We start from the raw sequence: 23,930 nt of genomic DNA on the forward strand, positions 1-23,930 counted from the left end.
CCGCATCCTGTCATCGTGTCGGCCATTTTTGGAGCACCGACTTTATGTTGTCCTACCAACTTTAATGACTTTACACGACCGCACATTATGGCTATCGACCTTTGCGTATACAGTCTCAGATAAGATTTCGAGTTGCTAGATGTTGCGGCTGTTTTGTCTGTGGTATCGTTCCCAGTTTGGCCCACCGGAGACCTGAGACGAGATCAAGGTTTAACTTTGCTCCCCAATGAGTGCTTCATCCAGGGAGTGTAAGGGGCAGAAAATAGGATGGGATGGTCGAGATACATGATCTAAGTCCGTCGTATTTGCCCAGGGCCTATATGATGCTATCCCACCCGCTGTGGGTGCAGCCTTCCCAAATCAAGCGACTACATTTGAAGAGTCACTCAGATGCTGGTTTAACTTTTTAAAGTCTCCCTCCATGGGCGGGCGACCTGTGCTACTTTTCCTTTACGTTGGCAATAGAAATAGCACTCGGAGGATGATTGTTCACTGGACTTGATTGACAAACCTCGTAGTTGTGAGACATGGTTATCCAATGCAAAACGCTAAAAACAAATGTGTGCTGATCAACCATCAAGGTTCAAACCCTCCATTTCCCACTCCAATAGCAGTATGGAGTTTTTCACAGTGTCAGGATGAGCAGGACCCAAAATTCGTTCCTGCTTGGCCACGCACACTAAGAGCAAATCAACCGCTTCTGAGCGCCGGCCAGTAGCTTTACATGTGAAGGCTAGACTGACCACGCTTGCAATCGCATCGGGGTGACCTGCACCAAGCTTCACCATTGTAACCTCTATCACATGATCTTCGAGCCGCTCGCCTTCCTCGTATCTTTCTAGCTGGAAGAGAGTCAAAGCCAGGTTCAGCATACTTGACAGCGTAGCGTGATGGTCATGACCAAGAGTCTTCTTCCGAATGTCCACGATTTGGACCTCGAGTTTCTCAGTCTCTTGTAAATTGCCTTGATTGGAGTATACCGTCGCCAAGTTGGACATAGTCGCTAATGTGCGGGGATCACTTTGACCGAGTCTGGTTTGACGAGTCCTTAGCGCAGGTATAAGGAGTTGACGCGCTTCCTCCCATCGGCCCTGGTTCATGTACGTGGTCGCAAGATTACCCATACTAATGACCGTGTCGAGATGGTCTTGACCAAGGTTGACTTTGCGATGTTGCATAACCTTCACTTCGAGGCATTCAGCTTCCCCCCAACAACCCTGTGCCTTATAGATCGACGCCATATTGCCCATATACTTCACCATATCTGGATGACCGTCTCCAAGACTGACCTTACCTTTCTGCATGACTTGCAATTGTAGACGGCTAGCTTCCTCTAATCGACCTTGTTTCAATAAGGTCGTTGCTAGGTTGGCCATACTCACCAAGGTATCTGGATGATCCGTCCCAAGCTTAATAGTGGAAATTCTCATCTCCTGCATTTGAATATTCTCCGCATCATCCCATCTACCTAGGTGCATATATGTGCCGGCTAGGTTGGCCATGCTTGTCAATGTTTGAGGATGATCCTCTCCGAGTTTGATTTTCATGGTTTGCATAACATGTAACTGTAGATGCTCGGCATCCACCCACCGAGATTGTTTAGAATAAGTCAAGGCTAGACTAGCCATACTTGACAAGGTATTTGGGTGATCCCTGCCGGTTGTCTTTTGGTTTGTCCTGAGAATATGTAGTTGTAGCCGCTCGGCCTCTTCCCACTGGTCCTGTTCCCAATATGTCGCCGCCAGGTTGGCCATGCTTTCAAGAGTACGGGGATGCTCTTCACCTAGCTTGGTTCTCCGCGCAGCTGTCGCCTTTGAGAGTATCTGCTTGGCCTCTTCAAATCGACCCTGGCTTATATATGTTGCACCTAGATTTGCCATAGCCATAAGAGTATCGAGGTGATCCAACCCCAGCGTATTTTGGCGAACTTTGACTATTTGCACTTGAAGTCGCTGAGCGTCGTCCCATCGGCCCTGACACCAATAAACCAAAGCCAAATTGCCCAGGTTTGACAACGTTTCAGGGTCCTCATCGCCAAACTGGGTGTCGAGGGCCTCAACCGCGTCCTTCAGCAGCTGCTCAGCCTCTTCCCATCGGCCTAGGTCCATGTATATCAATCCGAGTGTGGCTTTGGATAAGGTAAAAAGATGATTCTCGCCGGTCCTCAAGTTGCGAGTCTTTATGACCCCCTCCTGAAGCTGTGCTGCCTCATTCCACCGGCCTTCTAGCCGATAGACTTTCGCTAATAGCTCCGTGCAAAGTAGTGCGTTGTCGCTCTCTGGGCCGCCGGTTTTTACCTCTTGTTCTCTCAAAGTAAATGCCATTTTTCGTGCATCTGCCAGATTTCCTATTCGCATTGCGTAGTATGCACCCTGATAAAGAAGCCATGACCACCTTTCAAGAGATTCAAGTGATAAGGGACGTTGAAAGAGGGCCCACTTCACATGCGGAAAGAGTGATTGGCATCTCTTCCAGTTCTCGTATTCAACGACCGGGAACTGGTAGTAAAGGCTTTTGATGAACTGATCCTTCCACTCTTCTAGCTTCTTGTTTGCATTCAACCATGCGCGCACTGTCAATTGTACGAGCCGATGCATCGTGAGAAATGCATGGTCTGACCCGACGGCGACGAGTGAATAGTCTCTGAGAGTTGTGATATCATCCATCAAGCGGTGGTGCTTCTCATCTATAGAGGTAGTATAATCAACAACCCCTGTCGATGAATCGTCTAACTCCTTCGAATTATGATATTTATGAGCCAGTAGAAGGTCACGAGGAATCCCTTGACGGTCAAAAAAACTCATGAGAGAAAGTAGATCAGCTGCCGAAGGCTCGACCCTTCGAATGTACTCAAACGAGATTTGCCACGTTATCAACACGGAGTTCTTTGCTTCCCAATCCCGACAGAGAAGATCTGCTTCTTGATCTAGTAACAAGACCGCTTGGTGATCGCTGTTCTGAATCGCTTGCAGATACTGTGATACTGAACAAAATGGTGAACGATGAGTGATGTAGGCGGCGGCTTGTACAATGGCCAGCGGGATAAAATCGAGGGCCTCGACTAAGCTTTCCATAACCTCGGGCTCCGAGGTAACATTGAGCTTGGTCTTTAACAGATCCACGGCTTCGACCTCGTTCATCGGCTGTACGTTGATAAGGTTCTTGTGACCCACTATATCTAATGCCACCCCTTTGTTCCGACTTGTGACAATGATAGATCCAGAAGAGGTTTGGAGAAGATCCCTGAGCGGTGGCTGCGCTGGAACATAGAGCTGCTGCTGCATGCTACTATGGTTATCCATCCCCGTCACCCTTGGTAATGGTTTTCGAAGAAGCTCATCATCATCGACATTATCTAGCACAAGAATCCATTTACCAATGTTCTCGTCTTGTAGCCAGTTCGCAACAAGCTGGGATATATTGATTTCCAGATTGTGTCGCCGAGGAATTTTAAGTCGATCGGCAAGATCGTGGAGACTTTTTTCATAGCGGGCAGCATTGCTCGCATGGATCCAGAGAATCCAAGTATCCGGGGACCTTTCTCGAACCTTATAGCAGTATTCAATCGCGAGTTGTGTTTTCCTAGCACGATGTTAGCTTGAATGATTCATCCTAGCACCGTGTTATTCTTACCCGACACCGCCAAGACCAACCAGCGCTAGTCGAGACCCCGCTATGGAGGCTTTCTCGTCCATTCGACTGATAAGTCCATCGCGACTAACAAAATCGGGATCTCTTGAGAATGGCACGGTCGACAAAGGATCGGGGCGGATTTCTGGGAGCGCTAAGGAAGGGAAGTCGCTGTCAGCATAGCTGTATGTGGGGTCGCAATTCAGACTTACCTTGTGAGTCAGAAACACATATCGATCCATGGTTGATTCCCACCTGGACGCCCGAATTTCCGTCTCCTTGTACTACAGACCCCATCATGACTATACCATGGCAGCGAACTGGGTTTCTTTAGGAGATGCACCCAGCGCAGGTAATGTGAAGTGATCAGCCCCGGATCAGGTGACAGTGGCGCTTACTGCTCTATCTTTAGCTCAGGCACTAGCCAGGCCCATGGGCGAGACCTGTAGTACAACTCCACCCTCTGGGGGTTTACTACAAGGTATATTCTACCCCTGTGTCTGTATGATATTAATTTCGGGATCTAGTTGAATTGACATTGCATATTTCCTGACTGTTGTGACTTAGCTACCCCTCCATTGTCTTTCCGTGCACTATTACAGCTTCTGTAACATGGACCACTAAAGCCGTGTGCCAGTTAGAATGACTACTATGACCTTCAGCAGGCGAGTAGAAGAATTTGAAGATACTCTTTTACTGGTCGCATGCTCTAGGTATATTTGTAGAGTGGTGGGTGCAGAGAAAATCCAATACAGTATATAGATGATGAGATAGGCTATATGTGGCCGGTCAAGCAACTGGTAACAGAAAGGCCCCGACACTAGGCATGAAAGGAATCAGCAAAGGTTTGATATGGGCCGCAGAGATAAAAAGAACTTACGATATGGCCGCAAAACAAGCACACAAGATGGCTCCTTCCAGATAGTTGGTCTTTCCCTTGAGTACGATGAAGCTGACCAAAAGGACAGAGCCAACTAGAGTCACGATCCCAAAGTAATCGAAATGTAAGCTCATAGGCTTGTCAAGCGCCCATCCGGCTAAAACAATCACAGGTGTGACCAATAGCCCGATTTGGATAGCAGAACCAAGGGCAATGCTGATTGCGAGATCCATCTGATTTTTGCCCGCCACGATTGTGGCCGTAACATTCTCTGCAACATTCCCTGCTATGGGAATGACAATTAAACCCACGAATGATTCGCCGAGGATATGCTTGTCGTTTAGTGTTTCAAAGCTTGAAGCGAAGAATTCGGCGCACACAGCAATGAGAAGAGTTGAGCTGATTAACAATGCTATCGAGATGGCACGATTCGCAAGCACCAAGTTTCGACAGTAATGACCGTCTGGATTCTCTGAGGTATCGTACGCGTGACAGTCATTCGACAAAATCGGAGGAGTGTCGCTCCTCTCCGCGGTGTCGATGTGTACCATGGGTAATCCTTGACCTGCCTGTATGTCCGCTGGTGCCGAAAATTGGACATGGGGGCATGGAACCCGCTCCATTTGCGATGGAAAGATTATGTTTGCTGCTGCCGTATCCGGAGATCCTGTGTGTGACTCTTCATCTGAATAAACCTCATCGTGAAGTCGGTCGTAATCGATCCGACTGGATCCGTTGCCTGAGAAGGGTGTTTTGGACGGATGAGAATGGAAGAGATGCGGATGAGATCTAAACTGGAAGAACAGATAGAGAAAATAGATTCCCAGAAGAATGATGGATACACCCCGACTGAATGACAATGCCATATCGTCTGCCGAATGTGTATTTTTGACACTCCCATAGAAAGCACTCTGTATTGGTCAGGTTAATATAAATGCGAGAAAGAATGGTATATAGCCACGAACCGGAATCATCAGACAAGACACGGTGAGGTTTAGTAATCCAACAAAGGACTGTGTCAAATCGGTATTATATACTTGGTCAGGAGACAAGATACTCCCTGATATGATGGCAGAACCGAGGACAAGAAGCAGATTGACGAGAACAGAGCCAAGGAGGGATGCTTGAACAACTTTGATATTGTCTTTCATCAGGGCTGTGCTGTCGCTAAGTGTTAGATTCTGTCTTTGGTGCAATGTATGAGATCCCGAGAGCTTACACACTAGAGACTGTTAGCTGACCAACTATTTGGGCATAATGGTGATGAAGGCTCACAATATGATCATTTCTGCCAGATTGCCAATGCTTATGTTCAGGAGCGCACTGGCCGTTTCCCCCAGATCCTGGCATAGTCTTTCGGTGGCAAACGTCAGGGTCATTGATAACGGTACAATGGCAATCAAATTGCTGATGAATATGACTATAGCAGGAGCATCGCTAACAGCAATGATAATTGCTAGCAAGGAGACCCCGAAGGAAAACATTATCCTCAAATCAAGCAGGACTTTGCCATGATGGCGAAACGCCAAGGCAGGATTCTCGCAAAACTCGCATCTTAATGGTGCATGATGAACCTGTGTGGTACCATCTTTTGAAACAATACCTCTTAGACATTGGAAGATATCTGTTACTGCGTGCGGAATTGAGATATGGTCTTTGTTTCACGACAAATATGATAGTCAGCATTATCAAGGGTGATTTATTGTTGAGACGGGAGATTCACGATCGGTTTCCCATTCCCCAGGACACTCCCTGGGTCTGGTATTACTCCCAGATCCATATCCAGAAGTACATTGTGAAGAATTGCGAGAATGGGCACAGAGAGAGCTAGTTGGTTGAGGTTTGTCGTGCTCATGAACGGTTCCGTTCTCGACCATGACGATAATGCTCCCAAAATTGAACCGCCTGGTGGATTTCAGAGTCTGATGTTAAATCTCAAGGAACAGGAAACGGAAATGAATACGAGAGTTAGGGTACTTATTGAATAAATATACGAAATTTAGCATCGTGCTGTGGTAATTGCATATGGGGCTAAATAGGGGCTGCGCGATTTGTTCAAAAGGTTGCCCAATCACCGGGAGTAGCGAGTACGATTTAGAGCGTAACTAAGCGGCTCGCGGGCCTTTAAACACCAAAAGTTGACTATATTTCTTGGCAAGTACGCGTCTACGGCGGACGACAGCGGCCACCCTTTGGCAAGTGGCGTTTTTATTAAATTTCAACGGCAGAATTCTCAACTAGTTAGATCACTACTGGGAAATCTGAGAGACTGGTCTACTCACACCTACTGGGCATTAAGCAAATTCTGCTTTGGGCAATATGAGGCCACGATTTTGACGGTGTATTTCAAGACGGTTTGAATTAATTTGAATCGCTTTGAGATACAATCTTAATTGTATGCGCATTGAATTCAATCATGTACGCTTTCAACCACCTACCCACTTACCTACTTACCGACCCCTTTCCTTCTACACCCTCGCCTAAATCTTCTTGTGGACCCTTCGCTGGCTCCAGAGTACTGGAAAAGAAGCATATGGCTATCTCTTCGACCGGACAGCTAGCTTGCTCCGAGCCAACGGGGTGTTACGGTAGCGGTATAAAGGATACCTAAAGTAAGATGACAGATAGAAAGATATAGAGGGTAGAAGGATGCGGACATTGCAGAGGGTAGAGAGAAGTAAGGGGTTGGCGGTGTGATAGGGGGTGGAGTGATTCTATTTAAATATACATAGACCATTACGCAATTAGGACATTGGTGCCTGATATCTAAGGGGATAGGGCAGGCGGTATCAAAGGCGGAATGAAAGACGAGACCTACCAAAGAGTGGCCGCTATCGTCCGCCGTACGCATCTGTCGCGCGGGGGAGAGGAAATAAGAGGTCTTGTGGATATATTAGCGGCTCGTTGACACTAGGTTGATTTAGCGTATGGGCATGGTAAATCCCTCATGAAGTCACTTATCACTTGGTGAGGGGATCAAAGAGCTCGAGATGACTGCAGCTGATTAGGAAAATGGAGTCATCGTAAGGTGATGTTATTTCTAGTGCTTACATGGAGGTATGGTGGGTGAAACGCTTCGAGCAAGATCTCATGACTGGCAGACAGAGGTCCCGTGGCGTCTTGAATTAGTCCATGATAGTACAGGACAATGAGCTAGTAGACCCGCAAATGGAGGCAATAAGCTCTTGAAACTCGTAGGGTAAGTAAGACCTGATCGTCAGTGAGATCCTTCACCTGTCACTAAAGAAACGACCATCGCCCTAAAAAGACCATAGAAAAGCTCGCATGGAGTATGCATAAGTCACATCCCATGGACTCATCACTGTAAACACGGGCAGTATCCGTTACTATGTAATGTGGTGGAGGAACTTCATCTCAAAATTGTGATCAGTTGGTATCGATACTTAAAATTTAAATTAACGTTGTTGATAGATGATACAAGATCAAACGCTATACTTTATATACAAACAGGCAACACGCCTCACAGTCTAGCCCCAAGCCAGAGACAACACCCGATCTATCCAACCTGACCGTCTACATAGCCCCTTCCAAACCCAATCACAACTCTAGTTCGAATCCGCATCCGAGCGAGGCTCAACAGTGGACTCGGCATTCTCCAGGTGCTGCGCATAGAACATCTGCGCAATAGCGTCATCAGTCTGGAGGTACGTCCGGCTACCCTGGATAAACCAGAACGCAACGGCAATAACCAACATGACACCAAATACGGCAATGGCGTAGTTCATGTCGCTAGGAGCCGGGTTGGGGCTACCAGGGAACAGGAAGAACACGGTCGTGATAATGCAGTAGATAATACTGGTCCAATTAAGCCACGGGCCCCAGCGACCGAGACCAGCGGAGCCACCGTCGGGCAACTTGTCGCGACCGACAACAAGGAGAGCCATGATGGGCATGGCGTAGGAGACGGTGAGTGCGATGGTGCTGACGGATAGAATGGCCTCGAGGACAGTGTTGGCGAAGAGGTAGAGGATGCCGACGATGGCGATGACTACGCCTTGACCCCAGAGTGATCGGACGGGGACTTGCCACACGGGGTCGACGTGGCTGAAGTAGCGGCTGAAGGGAAGACCACCGTCACGGGCGAAACCCCAGGTTAGACGAGAGGCGGTAGTAAGGATACCGATACCCTGGCCAACGCCGTTGAAGATGAATAGGGCAAGGAGGGTGGTCCCGCCCTTCAGGCCGACGGTCTCCAGCATGAGTTCCATGAATGGTAGATCGGCGTTGGTGACGTTGTCGACGCTCTGGATGCAGAAGAGACAGACCACCATGAAGATGAAACCCGTGATAGCGCCGAAGAGCACGGCCATCCAGATCACACGGGGCGCGTTGCGGCGTGGGTTGGGGATTTCCTCAACCATGTGGATGACCGAGTCGAATGCGGTCAAACCGTAGGCAGCCTGGACAAGACCAGTGAACCAGGTGATACCATCGGGCCAGCCGGTCTGGTTGATCCATGTACCGAACACGAACTTGCCCGGTTGGAAGGACAGGTCGCTCTTGACGCCGACGCAAATCAGCATCACCAGGGACATGACCACGAACAGGCCGGCGAACCAGACACCGACGAAGTTGTTGATCCACGGGAGGATCTGCTCACGACGACAGCTGACGACGTTGATCAGGGTCAACAGGAAGACGACGCCGATGAAGACGACAAAGTTGAGCCAGCCCTGGCTCCCGCCGGCCCAGTCAGGGTTGAACATGGTCCTCATGCCGAGGATGAACTCGGTCATGAAAGCGACCTGTGACGCAGTAAGGGTCCACCATCCAAAGGTGTTAATCCATGCACACATATACGAAACGAAGCGGCCAAGAGGAGTGCTCCAGAGTCGGTATACCCAGTATGCCTGGCCGAGGGCTGTGGGCATGCTGCTGGTCAATTCACCCAGGGAGAGCGCCACACATAAATTACAGCCGGTGACCAGCACCAGGCCCCAGAGAATAGTAATGGGACCGCCATTGGTAAGACCACTGCTGAGATCTTGAGCAAAAGTAGAGTAGGTTCCTGTCAGGGGGGAAGGAATAGTTAGCCAAATGTTCAGTAGTCGCACGCAATGCCGCATCCACACACTCGATCGACCGAACAAAACGACACAAACGACATACCTAGAACACAAAAAGCCAATGCAAGCATGCTCCAGATATTAAATTTGCGGGTCAATGCCTGGGCATGGCCCATGCCTGCCAGGTCGGTGGCATCTTGCACATCCTGATCATTCTCGAGCGGCACCTTAAGGGGAGGCGAGTTTGATTCAACGTCCATAACTTGGTGACAATTCCTTCAGCCGGAGGTAATAAAGGTGGATTCACGGGGCAAGACAGTAAAACGCGCGCCCATTTTCTGCCTGCAAGTTGAAGGGAGACAAAAGAGGGAGAGACGGAATGGGGGACTAGGCGGCGTTTCTATATAGCTAGGCCACACGGCGTGTGCGTATCGATCGACCCCCCTCTTTTTCTCCTGGGCGTATCTCTCGGTCACCGATTTTCCTCCACCGAAGGAAGCTTTCAGTGGAAAACCTAGGGAAAGAAGGCTGGGCTAAGCGGCAGCCAGGCCCTGGTCTCTGTCTGGTATCTGTCACTGGTGTGCCCCAGGGAAAATACGGGGGCGGCGCAAGATAAAGCTGGGGAGTGATGGACCAATGAGGATGCTCCCTGTGACAAGAATTCACGGGGTCAATAGTCGAATTAGCAGAGATTGGTCATGACCTTGAGAACTGTTGGTAATGGAAATGCTCGTCGCGTGTCGACTGGAATTTTTTTTTTGCGGGGGGTTACGTTCCGCTCTCGGCAGGACCTCCTTGAGTGGGCCGAAGACCCAGTCTTTGATCTTGGGAGGCGATCCACCATGATAACCAGGGCGATAGGCATAGAGTTCGAGTGTAGAAGGTAGTAATTGTCTTGAGTAGAAACAATTATGGAAATAGTTTGAAGATAGCAGTGTAATGATATCGAGCTATATTGGCATGTGTACAACGTAGTATTTGTGATTCCAACTACTGAGCGCTATACCTCGGTAGTACATATGGTATGGACTTGCCCGATCTCGAGTAACGCTCTAATTACATGTAAAACAATGTAAACCCTGCCCTACAGCTCCTTCAAAATTCTTCTCGGCGCCTCCAAAAACCCTGCAGCCGCCCTTCAGCCATGCAAACATCGCTGGGTCAGTCAGTGGCAAGGCCAACCTAAAAGAGCAAGTCCATGCGGGCCGATAAGCCCCGTTATCGCCGCAGCGGCTAAAAGTCCGCTTCAATGTATGCGACCGATACGACGGGCGCTGTGGACAACGTCAACGTCGAAAACGATAACATGCCTATCGAGCAGTGTGTCAAGTATTCACTTCTTCAGATAGTCTCCATCACCAGTGGAGTCGACATATTCCGATGCCGGATCGCAGCCCAACGTCCATATAGAGTATGTACAAGGATTATAAACTCAATTGCTAGGCGCACTTACTAGAACTCTACCCGAGACGCCAAACGCCTAGCTTGAACCATGAAGGCTCGATCGCGTGACGAAATGTTTTCCGGGGGAATATCGCGCAGCCAAGAAAACGGGGAAAGATGAAACGATGGAATATTCCGACCAGTCAGGCAGCGATGCTGACTTCCCTGGTTGCCGAGATATCTGGGGGAGACCCAGACTCGGAGGATCCACTTTCGGGGTTCACGAGAAGCCCAATGTGGGATAGGGTAGCTTGTCCGAATGAATATTGAACGTGGCAGACCGATCAACATGAGCTTGGCTAAATGCCCATGTTAATTATTACACATAGAATCTAGGAACCTATGAGGTAATCGTGGCCACATTCAGCATGCAGCTAGGGCCATTATTCTGCACCCAACCAGCACTGCTAGTCATTATCCTCCTACCTGGGGGTAACTAACTACCCAAGTTTCTTTTTATGTTCATTCTACAAACCAGATCTCATACGCGAGCATCAGACATCACTTAAAATACATAATAAATGTCCTTGTGCCAAGGATACAAACTCGATGGGACTTGTAGTTTCGCATCAAAGAAACTATACGCACCTTACTCACCGAAAGGAGTGCCAGTCCACCGAAATCATCGTCTCAAAGCTCAAGACGCAGAAATATCGCGGAGGTGGGTACTTTTGGTAGAGTTGTCACAATGCAAGACATTAGGCCGAGTGTGGTCACCTTTATTCCGAATCCAATCCTATTTGTTAGGTATGTGGTATGCTAGCAAGTCAGAACTGGCTTCCTACCCACTTAAAGTAACTGTTAGTGGGCCTATGGAACCGATTACAATATTTAACAACGCTCGTAATGCCTGCACAACAACATTGTCGCTTAGTAATTGAGGATTTAAGATAACCTAAGCCGGAGATCTTAGAAAAGATAGCATTATGTGGTAAACTGTTGATAGATATCTCAGAGCACATCAATCAAGAACGAGACACGGGAAATGAGAAAGCCCCGCAAGTAGACGAATTCATCTTATTTGAAGCAGATGGCTCAATCAGATCTGAGACTATGTTCGTCGTGACTGGTGATCTGTAGCAATGAAGCGCGCAATCCGTAGTTCAATTCAGTACATATGAGTTAATCAAGCTCGCTCAGATCGTCACGTGGCGACCCTGTGTGGTCATTCCAGTGGGATCGAAAAAGAGGGTGACATTCACGGAACTTCTGTGTGGGAGTTCTGAATTTATGTTTCTCGAGAGCCAAGGATGGCGCTTCTTCATCAGATGATAGGCTCAACACGTCTTGAAAGCCGGCCAGTGATTTCTGTGAGTCAGCAAGGTTGCTGATACTCAAACGGGTGTCAGGATGCTCTGGCCCTAGAGCTTTCTTATAGCCCTCTAGTGCTCGCCGGTGTATAGCTTCAGCCTCCTTATATTTACCCTGGTCGTGAAGCACTAAACCAAGGTTATTGAGACTTATCAGACTATTGGGATGCTCTGGCCCTAGAGCTTTCTTATAGCCCTCTAGTGCTCGCCGGTGCATAGCTTCAGCCTCCTTATATTTACCCTGGTCGCGAAGCACTAAACCAAGATTATTGAGACTTGTCAGTCTATCAGGATGCTCTAGCCCTAGAGCTTTCTCACAGCCCTTTAGTTCTCGCCGGTGTATAGCTTCAGCCTCCTTGTATTTGCCCTGGTAGCGAAGCACTGACCCAAGATTATTGAGACTTATCAGAGTATCGGGATGTTCTAGCCCTAGAGCTTTCTCCCTGCCCTCTAGTACTCGACGGTGTATAGCTTCAGCCTCCTTGTATATGCCCTGGTCGTGAAGCACTAAACCAAGATGATTGAGACTTCTCAGAGTATCGGGATGTTCTAGCCCTAGAGCTTTCTCCCTGCCCTCTAGTACTCGACGGTGTATAGCTTCAGCCTCCTTGTATATGCCCTGGTCGTGAAGCACTGACCCAAGATTATTGAGACTTGTCAGAGTGTCGGAATGTTCTAGCCCTAGAGCTTTCTCCTTGCCCTCTAGTGCTCGACGATGTATAGCTTCAGCCTCCTTGTATTTTCCCTGGTAGTGAAGCACTGAGCCAAGATTATTGAGACTTCTCAGAGTGTTGGGATGCTCCGGCCCCAGAGCTCTCTGGCGGACTTCCAGGTTTTCGATAAGCAGAGTCTTGGCTTCCTCATATCTCCCATCAAGCTCTAATGATCCTCCTACCCTCGAAGTAAATTCGACATGCTCAATGTGAATATCCTTGAACTCTCGACTGTTTGTCAAATAGAGTGCGTGAGAAAGGTACTCTCTCCATAACCCTTTATTCTTGTAGTTATTGTCAGGGAATACATAATCCAGTTGTTGTGTTGCTCTGCGTATCCAAATATCGAAAATTTTGTTTGCCCTCATCCAATTCCTCGTGGCGAGATGCACAAGTCGATGAAGGCTGAATGAGCTCTTGCCGGCGTGTTCACTAATGAAGGAATACGCACTCAAGAGCCCTAGTGCATCCACCTGTCTCTTTGCTGAAGGTGCAGGCGGAAGGATTGACTGGGGTATATCTCGTGGGTTGATGCAAGCCATGAATGACAGATATTCGGCTGACAGTTTATCAAGTTGTTGGATCTGTTGGAAAGAGACCAGCCAGGTGATGAGGACGGGGTTTTGAGTTTGGTCGTAACGTCCATCATCCTCAAATTTCTCACTCAAAAGCTCGATTGCGCTCGTGTCTTGTTCTTTTAGCAGTGCGAGATAATCGGATAGCGTAATTTCATTTTCATTGATGTAAGCCGCGGCTTGACAAATCGCAAGTGGAAGGAATCCAAGCTGCTCGAGAAGAGCCATTGTTGTGTGATTATTATGCAGCAAACCCTGTTGGATCTGTGATTTTTCAAAGATTTGCATGGCAGTGCTTTCATCCATGTCGGGAACAGACAGAACATTTGGTGAAGCAACTCTAACGGCAAGCTTTCGATTGCGAGATGTGAGGAGAATATGCCCATTCTCGCTGCGAGGGAGAAACGTCTTGAGTGCTGGCACAGCATCGTTCCCTCTAGTCCACATTTCAATGTCGTCTGCGTTGTCAAAAATGAGAAGCCACTTTCCAGCGCTGTCTTGACTGAGATGAGCCCTCACTTGCTCTTTCGCCTTCGCTGGCTCTATTCCTGGTATATCCAGAATCGAGGCAATGCTGAGGTAGGCTTGCTCGACACTCTCAGAGCTGGTACATGGAATCCAAAAAATGGAGCATTCAGGGACCCTTTCTCGCACACGGTAGGCAAGCTCCAAAGCTATCTGTGTTTTCCCAATTCCACCTAGTCCATGAATAGCGGCCTTAGTCTGGCCTGTTGCAGAAATGATCAAATTGTCAAGGTACTCGATCTCCTTTTGACGGCCGACAAACCGAGGGTTCCGAGCAAAGGGTACCTTCCAGTGACCTGCTTCTGTTTTCTGATTCTCTTGTCTAGAGCAGTGTAGAGGCACTACTCCTAGAAGAGCTTTGGTGTACAACGCGGCTGTAAGAGCTGCATATCCCTGCCAATCATCATTTTTGTGGGAATCGCAATAGTCGCACACTCCTCTAATAACGAGAAATGGCAATTGATCCATGAGGCCGGCTGCTTCCATTTCGAAGCAGAGAATATTCAGCTCCTGGGCAATAGCGTCCCGCGCTGTAGCACTTTTCATAACCCGGTTCCCACACGCAATCAGACCATAGTGAACCATAGGCTCATTAGTTTCTCGTGTTGTCCGCTTGACTAGATTGGTAGGATCACACTTCGAGCAGTCGGCAAAATTTCTCTCATGGTCATAAATCGCCTCAAATAGCCAGTCTTTTTCAGGGCGTGAAAACTGCCTTTGAAGCGTTTCGTGATTCCGAAGTATCTCCGAGGAGGTTTTTTCAAGCGCTATGTTTTCAACGCAGAGTCGACTGCGGACCTGAGAGACCGCAGTGAGCAAATATTGCGGTGGCTTGTTGAGCGACCCGGTACGCTCGAAACAACCATTACGAATTGTCTTCCCGTAGTCATATTGAATGACGCCTCCAGAGACCGCAGTTGGCATGCTAACCACGACGTCACCTAAGCGAATATCGACGTTTTTGCTCGGTACACCGCCGCCGATGCCTACCATCAGTCCAAATCGAATGGCTGGAAATGTCGGAAGCATCTGGGCGAGTACAACTGCTGCTGATGTTGTCCCGTACACGCCTGACGGTAGACAGGCTATAACCACATTGTGGCCACTCACGCTCCCAAGTGTGTACGCATTATGGTCATGGCTAGACTGGGAAAGTCCAGGGTGGTTCTTGTCCAGCATCAACTTGGCCGCTTTCATCTCGAGGGGTAACGCGCAGATCCACGCTACTGTGTAGTCATTGTGTTTGAACGACATTCTTGCTGCTATCGGCAATCAGAATAGGCGGAAAGAATAAAAGATACACCTCCAGTTAGTCTTACCTATGGAATCCGCATACGGAGGCGTCTTGAGTTGAATGAAAACCGCTTCACAATGTCAAAATCTGAAGGGAGGGGTAACTAGCGGGTGACTACCCATAGCGCCTAATCCGTTACGATCAAGCCAAGGGCGCTTCGTGGACCAATAGTTCATCATATAATTGACAAAAGCAAAAACAAGGCGTCCCGCATCGCATTACTTTGAATCTAGCACAAGAAAAGGCAAAGAAGCGAACACCATATTGGAAGTTAACGTAGAGTCACTTCAAATTAGAAACCTAATCTACATTATAATGCCTTCGATCTCCGACTTCTTTGTGCGCTTATTGGTCCTAGACTTGGGCATCTCCGTCCTACTTAGATCTAAACCCAGTCCCTTTTGTCACGTCTCATCACTGTCGCTCCAAATTCAGTTCAAAAGCGGTGATTAAGCAGAAATTATCCAGCCCAGAATGTGGAAAAATGAAATAGATTCGGGACTGGATTCTGTGATTGCTATTGATCTCTTACCGGGATAGGGTATTGGCACTCTATCTTGCACAATCTTTACGCACAGTTGATGCCACGTGGCGACGCAAACACAGACGAAAAAAAACCATGGATGGAATGCCCGCACCTCTAGGGCAATTAATGAAGCTGTCTCTCCTCGAAATCCACCTCACCCACCCAATCGTCCCCATACTTCACTCACAACTTAATACAAGGTCCCACAGTGCCAGTTCTCCGCATGGCTAGTGTTACCACTGCCCTTGTACAGCGCGAGCTGGGGATAAGGACAGATAGGCCTCTGAATCTCCACACCATCAGCAGGATTATCATTCCACCACTTAGTAGGAATGAGATAATCCGGCGCAGTCCCGTTCTCTACCCAGTTCATAATAGCCAGGACAACGTCATGCTCGGGATCATTGAACCCGGGCACGCCCCAGTGATGACCACTCAACGAATCACCTTGGTTATCACCATTAATGTACCACGGGGCATTCTGATCTGACGGCGTGGCAGTGCAGTGTTCCATACCCGGGATCGGGAAGAAGCGGTAGAACGAGTCAATAGGGATATTCTGAGGCTTGAGGGCCTCGACAACGTGGTTGAAGAAATAGAATGAGGAGCCAGTTGCGATACTTGGGTCGGAGTAGCCGTGATAGTGGATCAGTTTGCCGCCCTTTTTGTAGAAGGGGGAGATGTCGAAATTGTCGGCGGTCGCGTTACCGGGGTTGATCTTCTCGGAGAGTGCGATGAGTTCTTGGCTGTTCCAGTCTTCCCATGTCCAGTCACCACCGATCTGGAGCATGTATTGGATATAGGTGACCAAGGCTGAATCGAGGCTCGGAGCGCCAACTTCTGTACCGAGAGTGTAGCCAGGGAAAATGAATGTATCGTTCGCGTCAACCCAGGGGTTGAAGAACTTGTTGACAGTGCCGATCTGTGGGGACGTAAGGCAGGTATCGTTGGTTGAAGTCGAGTTGCAGACAAGGGTGGTGAGATCGAAGACGCAGCCGAAGGGATTCTGGAGGATATTGTCCTTGACGCCGTCCTGGGGATCGCACTGTTTCAGTAACTCGGTAGCGACAACAGACATCTGATCGCTTGTGACATGGTAGTCTGCAGTTACGGGGAGATTCCAGACGGCGGTGATGACATTCCACAGCTGCTGATGGGAAGTCCACCAAGCAGGAGCACCAGCGATAACACCGTCAAAGTCATCGGGATATTCCTCAACCTCCTTCAAACCCTGCTTACCGCCAGCTGAGCAGCCGCGGTAATACGAGTAAGATATTTTGTCCCCATAATAACCTTCAGTCACAGCTTTCCCATTCACGACGGCATTGTGGAGAGCAAGGTGACCCCAGTTCTGGAGAGCCTGCTCATTATGGTATCCGAAACTACCGTTATTTCCCTCGTGGCCGAGATCAGAGGAAACGACAGCGAAGCCATACCAAGAAGCAGAGATAATGGAGTCCCAGCTGATAGAACCAGCGAATTCGCCATTACCGTTTGCGAGGAAACGACCGTTCCAATCGTCGGGCAAAACGAAGCCAACACTATGCTGGGTGTTGTTGGGCAAGGTGATGTTTGCTTGAGCAATGCATGCAGCGACGGGGAGCTCGTAAGCACTGATACCCATGGGGTTAGAGGTTGCACCATAGTTCAGGCTAGTCGGGGGAGTGAAATTGTAGTGAGCTGGGTAGTCTTTGGCATAGTAGACAGTTGCATTTTGGGGGAGCAGCTCTGTCAAGCGGGCCACGGTGCAGTTCTTTACAGCGTAGACACCAGCCACCAATCCAGCCAGAGGGAGGACGGAAGACTTCATTTTTGATTGGAAGATCTGATGGTACCCAAGGTATCAATCCATCAAGTGGGCAGGAAGCCGATTATTTATGAATTGAGAGTAGACAGGACCGGATGTGCAATTGCTCCGGGTGACAGGAAGTAATGCTTCAAGACTCGGAGATTATCTGATCCGGCCATCCCACTTCAATATCCATAATAAATTGCATTCGCGACTTGCAATGCAATAACTCGGTTTTTGGTCTCTGAACACGCGTTCATTGTCAATATAGACTACAGGTTTTTATCTTGATGCGGGTCAAGATACGTCAGGAAAGGAAGATCTTCCGTTGATCCGGAGGTTCTTCAGGTTTAGCATACTTTAAAAAGGGGGAAAGGTTTACGTACCTGCTTCAGATCAAGACTAGATGAACTTGAGAACGTTAAGCATGCGTAAGGGAGCCAATACTGATGGCTCTCCTTGAGGATCCATAGTCTGAAACTGCGGAGACTAAGCCTGATGGGGTAACATCGGTGGTGACCTCCAGATCCCTCAAAGCTTAGTATAGCCTACTGTCATGTATAAACGCAGCATCCGTTTCACCGATGATATCCTTTCGAATTATGACTTCTAGAAACTCCTTCAAGTCGAACGTGGAAATCTATCCTGATCCTTACTTCGGGCCGCACCAGCAATGTGGATTATCAAGGCCACGTAAGTTTAGACAGGAGCCATCTCTGCTTATTAAAATTCTCATGCTCGGGTCAATCTCCATGATGTCATTAATTTTTTAGTCTCGGGCAACTCTCCTTTCAATCAATGTGGCTCTCTTTTGAATTTAGGCGGCTCTTTGAGCCTCTGAACCATTCTTACCGTGAACTGGCACGCTGTGCCTATTTTCGTATGTACAGAGATGCCGGATACCCTGAAGATGATGACGATTATTTTGCAATGTTCCTAAGGCAGCAGCCTCTTGGAGAGGTAGTTAAAACTATCTATGCAAAATCATCGACTAGCTATGTCCAGATTAAGGAGGCTGTGGTCTTGGGTCTAGCCGGGTCTAATATGCCCTTGGACGATGGCATTGTGGCGATGGAAAAGTCATTGAAAGTCGAGTTTGTTCCAGTCGCCAACATACCAAGCATTCCTAATAGCCCCATCAGCCTCACCTTACGGGTAATCGTTTCACAAAGTGGCCTCGGGAGCGAAGGCAGTGGGATGCAGCCTGAAAAGGCTTTGGGACGTGAGGTTCGAATTGTACAGAGAATTTCAGCTCTCCAATCACTATATGTATCGAAAAAGCTATCAAAAGGGACTCAAGTCACGCGCGAATCGCCATAGTGTCATATGAATGGTTACATTAAGGAACAGGGATTGGCTATCATCCAATGCTAGCGTTGGAGTTGAAGATCATGTTTAGCCTTATGCTCCAATATAAATACTAAAGGTTCCAGAATTACAGCCTTTCAATCCTAGAGGGCGGCTAGTCAGTACTACTAACTTTAACGTGGTAATTCCCAGCTAAGACGGCTACTCGGTCGAGCGATGTTAAAGATACAATAAAGCCTGGCTTTTATTACGCCTCGTTCTCTGTCGGAGCTTTCGATTCGTTAACCGATATATTCCATGATATATATTTCGGCATAGTGGACTACTCAGCCCAGCCTCGGGCGATGGGTACTTTCACTGGCCCCCAACGTGACACCCCTTACCGTAAACGGCTAGCCTACTGCCTAGAAGGGCTTAGTTTGCTAATTGATACAACGGATTGGAGGGTAAAATGTCAACAAGTTCGCAGTTGCTCGGACATTCGTAATTTGTATGAGGAATCTAATTTTGACAACGTATGTATGTTCGTAAACTCAGGAATTCACTATAATTAGGGCCGTTTTAGCCAGGCTATATTGTACTAAAAATGGCTGGATACGAGAATGCAACCTCGGATTAATCGCACTAGCGTATTTGCCTATGAATAGCAGCGTAGGGCAAGAATACGAGGAAGTAGGCTGGGCAATACGAGGATATCAAAACTCCAATGTTGAGTATAAGTACACCATTGTTCTGCAAGAGGATCCCACGATAGAGCAAACATTAGTTAATAACTAAACAAGATGAAGTTCCTTAGTCTCGCAGTTACCTTCCTCCCCCTCCTGGCCGCCGCCGCCCCCGTCGCGGACCCCGAAGCCGAAGCAGATGGAGAGCTAGACCTTGAGAAGCGCACATCAGCGCAGACTTGCAAAATCGTCAATGTCGACCATTATGTCAACTGCCGGTACGATGCGAAGTTGGACGCGGGCGCAATCTTTGGGTTTCCCAAGGGAGAGAAACTCACCTTTGCGTGTTGGAAGCATGGCGATTGCTATAATGGGGTTTGGTATGTTTGATACTAAATTATGACCTGCTGTTGGATACTAACTGGAGTAGCTCCTGGGATCAAATTACATATCTAAAGACGACATGCTACGTCAATGGGTACTTTACGGATAGTAATTGCTCGAGCAGTAGGTCACCACTTGTCTTGCTGGTGTTTGGACATGACTGATAATGTTAGAAAAACTCCCCAAATGCAAGTAACTGATATGCAAAACTCAACACGGGTTTCATCAGTTACGGCCAACCTCCCCCTTTTGCGAGAGTTTTAAGGTCGGCCCTGGTGCTAATGTCAATGACTTGAAATGGGAGGCTCGACATGGGTTTGACAATGAGGTTGCTAGATACCGTGCGTATAAGGGTACGTGGACTGGTATGTGGCAGAAAGGCCGGAACTTGTTTTGGCTGGCGAAACGGCTTTTATGGGCTGGAAGTGTGACGGAAATCAAGGCTTGGAACGTGTATCAGGCCTCGACTGCTAATGAAACTTCACTTTCGCTGGTGGGCATCGCGCAGAACCGGGCATTCGAGACGGTGGTTGATCTAGGGTCCACTGGGTGCTTCCTCATGGATGGATTTAAGAGTGCGAAATCTTCCATTGTTTGCTCTGACTAGATCGCATCATTAGACACGATATGTGTCTTGTTATCTTAGCTGAATAGATGTCTTGATCGATCTCGGTCGGCATATTGGTGACTTAGTAGGTTCACTTTGACGGTATAACCATACTCTTTTGGAAATCAACGAATGGACTCGATTGTAGAGTTGAAACCGAATCAGCAATATCAGTCCTACAAGGAGCCAAAACACCTGACAATCGCAAAGCCAAGCTTGATAGAGGCGGTAAAACAGTGGGTCGCCGATGGGTGCAATATAGAGAAGGCCAAAATAAATCTGGAAAAAAAAATTAATTCCAAGATTCTCCCAAATCCCATTTCCACATATAGAGTATGTAACACAATCGTATGCCATGCTCGTCGTAGCTGGTTGAGATGAAATGTTAGTGCCGGGAGGAACCGAAACCCATCCGGGCGTTATCATTGGTCTTTATCGCCGCTCGGCCTTGAGGAATCTCCTCCTCTTTCCTTTTTCGGGACATCTTTTCAGAAAAGATTGGGGGGTCGGGTGTATCCCGTGAAGTTCAGATAGACTCGCGATCGATGGGAATGGAATGCGGGGTGAGGGATTTCATCACACGGACGCTCGACGTTAACCTGTCTCTGGGGTATGCGAACTGTTCACCTTCACGATATCTCCCGAGCAGTTCCGGTATTTCCTCACCGTGAATAATAATAATTTTGAGGCTTTTTGTTATCCTGGCGATGATCAGGTACGCTCACAGCCATGCCAACCCCGTTTAGGCATGTACAACCACAATCAGCCTCTCGACCGACCGAGTCCGATACCCGCACCGGCGGCCTGAGCCCTGAATTAGCGGCGAGATCTTGTTGCAAGCTCCAATATCATGAGTAATCGCCATGAATAACACTTGCGGTGTCGTTCCAAGTGGATTATGGGATTGAATTGTCACTTGATGCGGGAATTCTGCGTTCTGTGATGTGGCGCTCGCTGGATGGCGGACTTTCTCGTCGGGCACGTCTATCGATCCGGAGTATTAGCAATGGAAATACTTGCAAGAGTGTTTTGTGTGACTAATTCTGTGTGACTAATTGATGGCCTTCTCCGAGGAGGATATGCGGATTCTGCCGTGGATCTGGGGAAAGGGGGGGAATGCTGGTTTTCTGCAGGAAGGTTGCTCTTGTAGAGTTGACTCCTTGTGTCTGATCCGGTTGCACACCCGTTGTGCTTGAGGAGTTGGGCTTTGTGTGACTGGCGATGTGGCACAGCATCAGCCTTGGAGGATTGCCCTTGCTTTGAAGAGCCTTCTCGGTGCTGCTTTGTTGTCCACCCAAGCGTGCTGGTATGATTTGACCTGATGGTGAATCGAGAATGTCGAGGAGGTGATGGTGAGCTCAGCTCCCAGGACTTTCTCACGGATAACAGGGACCCATCGCAAGGAAGAATCCATCCCCAGCCTGACCAATGTCTGGCCAGCGCAGAAGAAGAAGGAAATCATCATCAACGAGACTTACCATCAGCCTTATATGTCCAATCCTCCCAAGGCTGCACGGCGCAACCATTACCGAATCGGGAAGGCCGGGGACACTTCTGCAACGATCAACTCGAATCAGCTCAACTGAGTCAACACTCGCTTAACTCGGAAAATATCTTCACTTGCCGTCCTCAGCACGATGCCATCGAAATTATTCCCATCCTCACAAGCCAGTCAACACTACGACTGCCATCTTACCCCGTGACTTCCCACAGGCATCAATACGACAGCGAGGAGCATGCACAAGGTATGGATCATGAGAGTCTTGGTAATTAAATTAATGCTTGAACCACTATCGGACAACACCGACTGAAACATGGAGCAGGGGAATCTCGAACACAGAAAGGCGAAAGCCAACGCACAAGCACAAGCACGCTTTTGTTTTGTCACCAGGACCCGAAGATGACACAATAATCACGATGATGATGGGAGAGTGGCCGAACGACCGATGCAGAATGGAAAAGCAACCACAGAAATAAAACACCAAAGCCAGAGAGTATCCGAGTCTCTTCGAACGCCGAACCGAACCATGAAATCAAAACAAACCGTCTTCATGACCATGACCCGAACGAGGCGAAACCAGAAATGATAAAAACTCCATCCGCCAGCGGGGATTCCGACGATTGTCTAGTTTATATATCGCACGTCACGGTCATGAGGCACGAGCGCAAAACAAAGAGCACAGGCGACCAAAAAAGGGAGAATCAAAGACCATATGCACGATAGGCAAGTCAAAGGGTCAAAAACAAAAGTCACCTTCACGAGCGACCCTGCTTCGAACTCCTCCACATCCCACCCGGAACAATGCCCTGCTTCAATAACGCCAACTCCTTCTGCACCGCCAGATTCTCCTGCTGAATGCGCTCGATATACGCCAGTGCATTACTCAGGATCTCCGACTTTTTGAGCGAGCCCGCGCCTGCACGGGAAGACTTTTGCACTCCAGCTGGGGAGATAGCTTTCTCCAGAGCCAGGAACTTAGCGTTCATGTTTGTGCGGTAACGCTTCTCGATGATATTGTGGGCGGCGCGTTTGGCGGCGTTGCGGCCTTGGGGGTCTTGTGGGGCTGACGCTGGGGCTTGGCCGGAAGAGGAGGTTGTGGATTCGTCGGAGAGGGAGCGGGTTTTGCGGCGCTTGTCGGTACGTGGGGGGTTGTATTCTTGGGGTTTGATTTCGGGGCTGGACGACCAGCGTGTTGATTTTGATGTTGATGTGTTGGAGGTGGAAGTGGAGGCGCGGGTAATTGGTTTGTTTGAGGTGGTTGTTGGAGATGTCATGGTCATATCGATTGAGGGGCGGGCACTCATGGACCAGGATTGGTCGTCGCTATCGAGATCCTGCGAGGTTGGGGGTTAGTTTTGGTTGTTGCTGATGCGGTGGAAGGTGTCATACTGAAGAGAGCGAGACGGTGTCTTCGGCTGTGGGCATGCTGAATCCGCTAATGGCAGTTGGTGTACCGAAGGGATCCATGAATAGATCCTTCGAGTCGGCGCTGGTCATATCGGCAAAGTCGAAGGAGACCGGGTCCATGTCGGCGGGGTTCAGGGAGAAGAGGTCAATGGCGCTGTCGTAGGACCAATTGCCGGGCAGAGGGTCGGAGGCCTTGGTCGTGGGGAACAGCTCCATGGGGCGAGACTGTGGACTGAGTTGTTGGTTGAGATATCTCTCGTCTTCGAGAGATAAATTGGATAGAGCGGTGCGGTTAAATGCCATGGTTGGACGGGGATGATAAGAGGTTGCGATCATGCACGGAAGA

The 23,930-nt window shown here is 48.6% G+C and overlaps 8 protein-coding genes across 8 annotated transcripts; 2 read left to right on the forward strand and 6 right to left on the reverse strand.

Moving 5' to 3' along the window:
* Positions 1–569: 569 nt before the first annotated feature.
* Positions 570–3,927, reverse strand: N7496_005465 (uncharacterized protein; the record flags this gene model as incomplete). Its single annotated transcript, XM_056698394.1, has 3 exons — positions 570–3,582; positions 3,634–3,784; positions 3,843–3,927. The coding sequence occupies 3 exons, from the start codon at positions 3,925–3,927 to the stop codon at positions 570–572; spliced, it is 3,249 nt and encodes a 1,082-aa protein (XP_056556919.1).
* A 492-nt stretch (positions 3,928–4,419) lies between these two features.
* Positions 4,420–5,994, reverse strand: N7496_005466 (uncharacterized protein; the record flags this gene model as incomplete). The annotated part of the gene is made up of 4 exons (XM_056698395.1): positions 4,420–4,450; positions 4,511–5,421; positions 5,476–5,671; positions 5,786–5,994. The coding sequence occupies 4 exons, from the start codon at positions 5,992–5,994 to the stop codon at positions 4,420–4,422; spliced, it is 1,347 nt and encodes a 448-aa protein (XP_056556920.1).
* Positions 5,995–8,076: 2,082 nt separating this feature from the next.
* N7496_005467 (putative amino acid permease family protein) lies at positions 8,077–9,797 on the reverse strand (the record flags this gene model as incomplete). The annotated part of the gene is made up of 2 exons (XM_056698396.1): positions 8,077–9,539; positions 9,641–9,797. The coding sequence occupies 2 exons, from the start codon at positions 9,795–9,797 to the stop codon at positions 8,077–8,079; spliced, it is 1,620 nt and encodes a 539-aa protein (XP_056556921.1).
* A 989-nt stretch (positions 9,798–10,786) lies between these two features.
* N7496_005468 (uncharacterized protein) lies at positions 10,787–11,049 on the forward strand (the record flags this gene model as incomplete). Its single annotated transcript, XM_056698397.1, has 2 exons — positions 10,787–10,948; positions 10,981–11,049. The coding sequence occupies 2 exons, from the start codon at positions 10,787–10,789 to the stop codon at positions 11,047–11,049; spliced, it is 231 nt and encodes a 76-aa protein (XP_056556922.1).
* A 1,053-nt stretch (positions 11,050–12,102) lies between these two features.
* N7496_005469 (Tetratricopeptide-like helical) lies at positions 12,103–15,357 on the reverse strand (the record flags this gene model as incomplete). Its single annotated transcript, XM_056698398.1, has 1 exon — positions 12,103–15,357. One exon carries the CDS (start codon positions 15,355–15,357, stop codon positions 12,103–12,105), a length of 3,255 nt encoding a protein of 1,084 aa, XP_056556923.1.
* Positions 15,358–16,113: 756 nt separating this feature from the next.
* On the reverse strand, positions 16,114–17,733 carry N7496_005470 (uncharacterized protein; the record flags this gene model as incomplete). The annotated part of the gene is made up of 1 exon (XM_056698399.1): positions 16,114–17,733. The coding sequence occupies one exon, from the start codon at positions 17,731–17,733 to the stop codon at positions 16,114–16,116; it is 1,620 nt and encodes a 539-aa protein (XP_056556924.1).
* Positions 17,734–19,802: 2,069 nt separating this feature from the next.
* N7496_005471 (uncharacterized protein) lies at positions 19,803–20,676 on the forward strand (the record flags this gene model as incomplete). The annotated part of the gene is made up of 2 exons (XM_056698400.1): positions 19,803–20,065; positions 20,328–20,676. 2 exons carry the CDS (start codon positions 19,803–19,805, stop codon positions 20,674–20,676), a joined length of 612 nt encoding a protein of 203 aa, XP_056556925.1.
* A 2,256-nt stretch (positions 20,677–22,932) lies between these two features.
* N7496_005472 (uncharacterized protein) lies at positions 22,933–23,887 on the reverse strand (the record flags this gene model as incomplete). Its single annotated transcript, XM_056698401.1, has 2 exons — positions 22,933–23,511; positions 23,567–23,887. The coding sequence occupies 2 exons, from the start codon at positions 23,885–23,887 to the stop codon at positions 22,933–22,935; spliced, it is 900 nt and encodes a 299-aa protein (XP_056556926.1).
* Between the last annotated feature and the right edge of the window lie 43 nt (positions 23,888–23,930).

The sequence above is a fragment of the Penicillium cataractarum genome (assembly GCF_028827025.1).
Source record: "Penicillium cataractarum strain IBT 29864 chromosome Unknown utg000004l, whole genome shotgun sequence".
Taxonomy (NCBI): domain Eukaryota; kingdom Fungi; phylum Ascomycota; class Eurotiomycetes; order Eurotiales; family Aspergillaceae; genus Penicillium; species Penicillium cataractarum.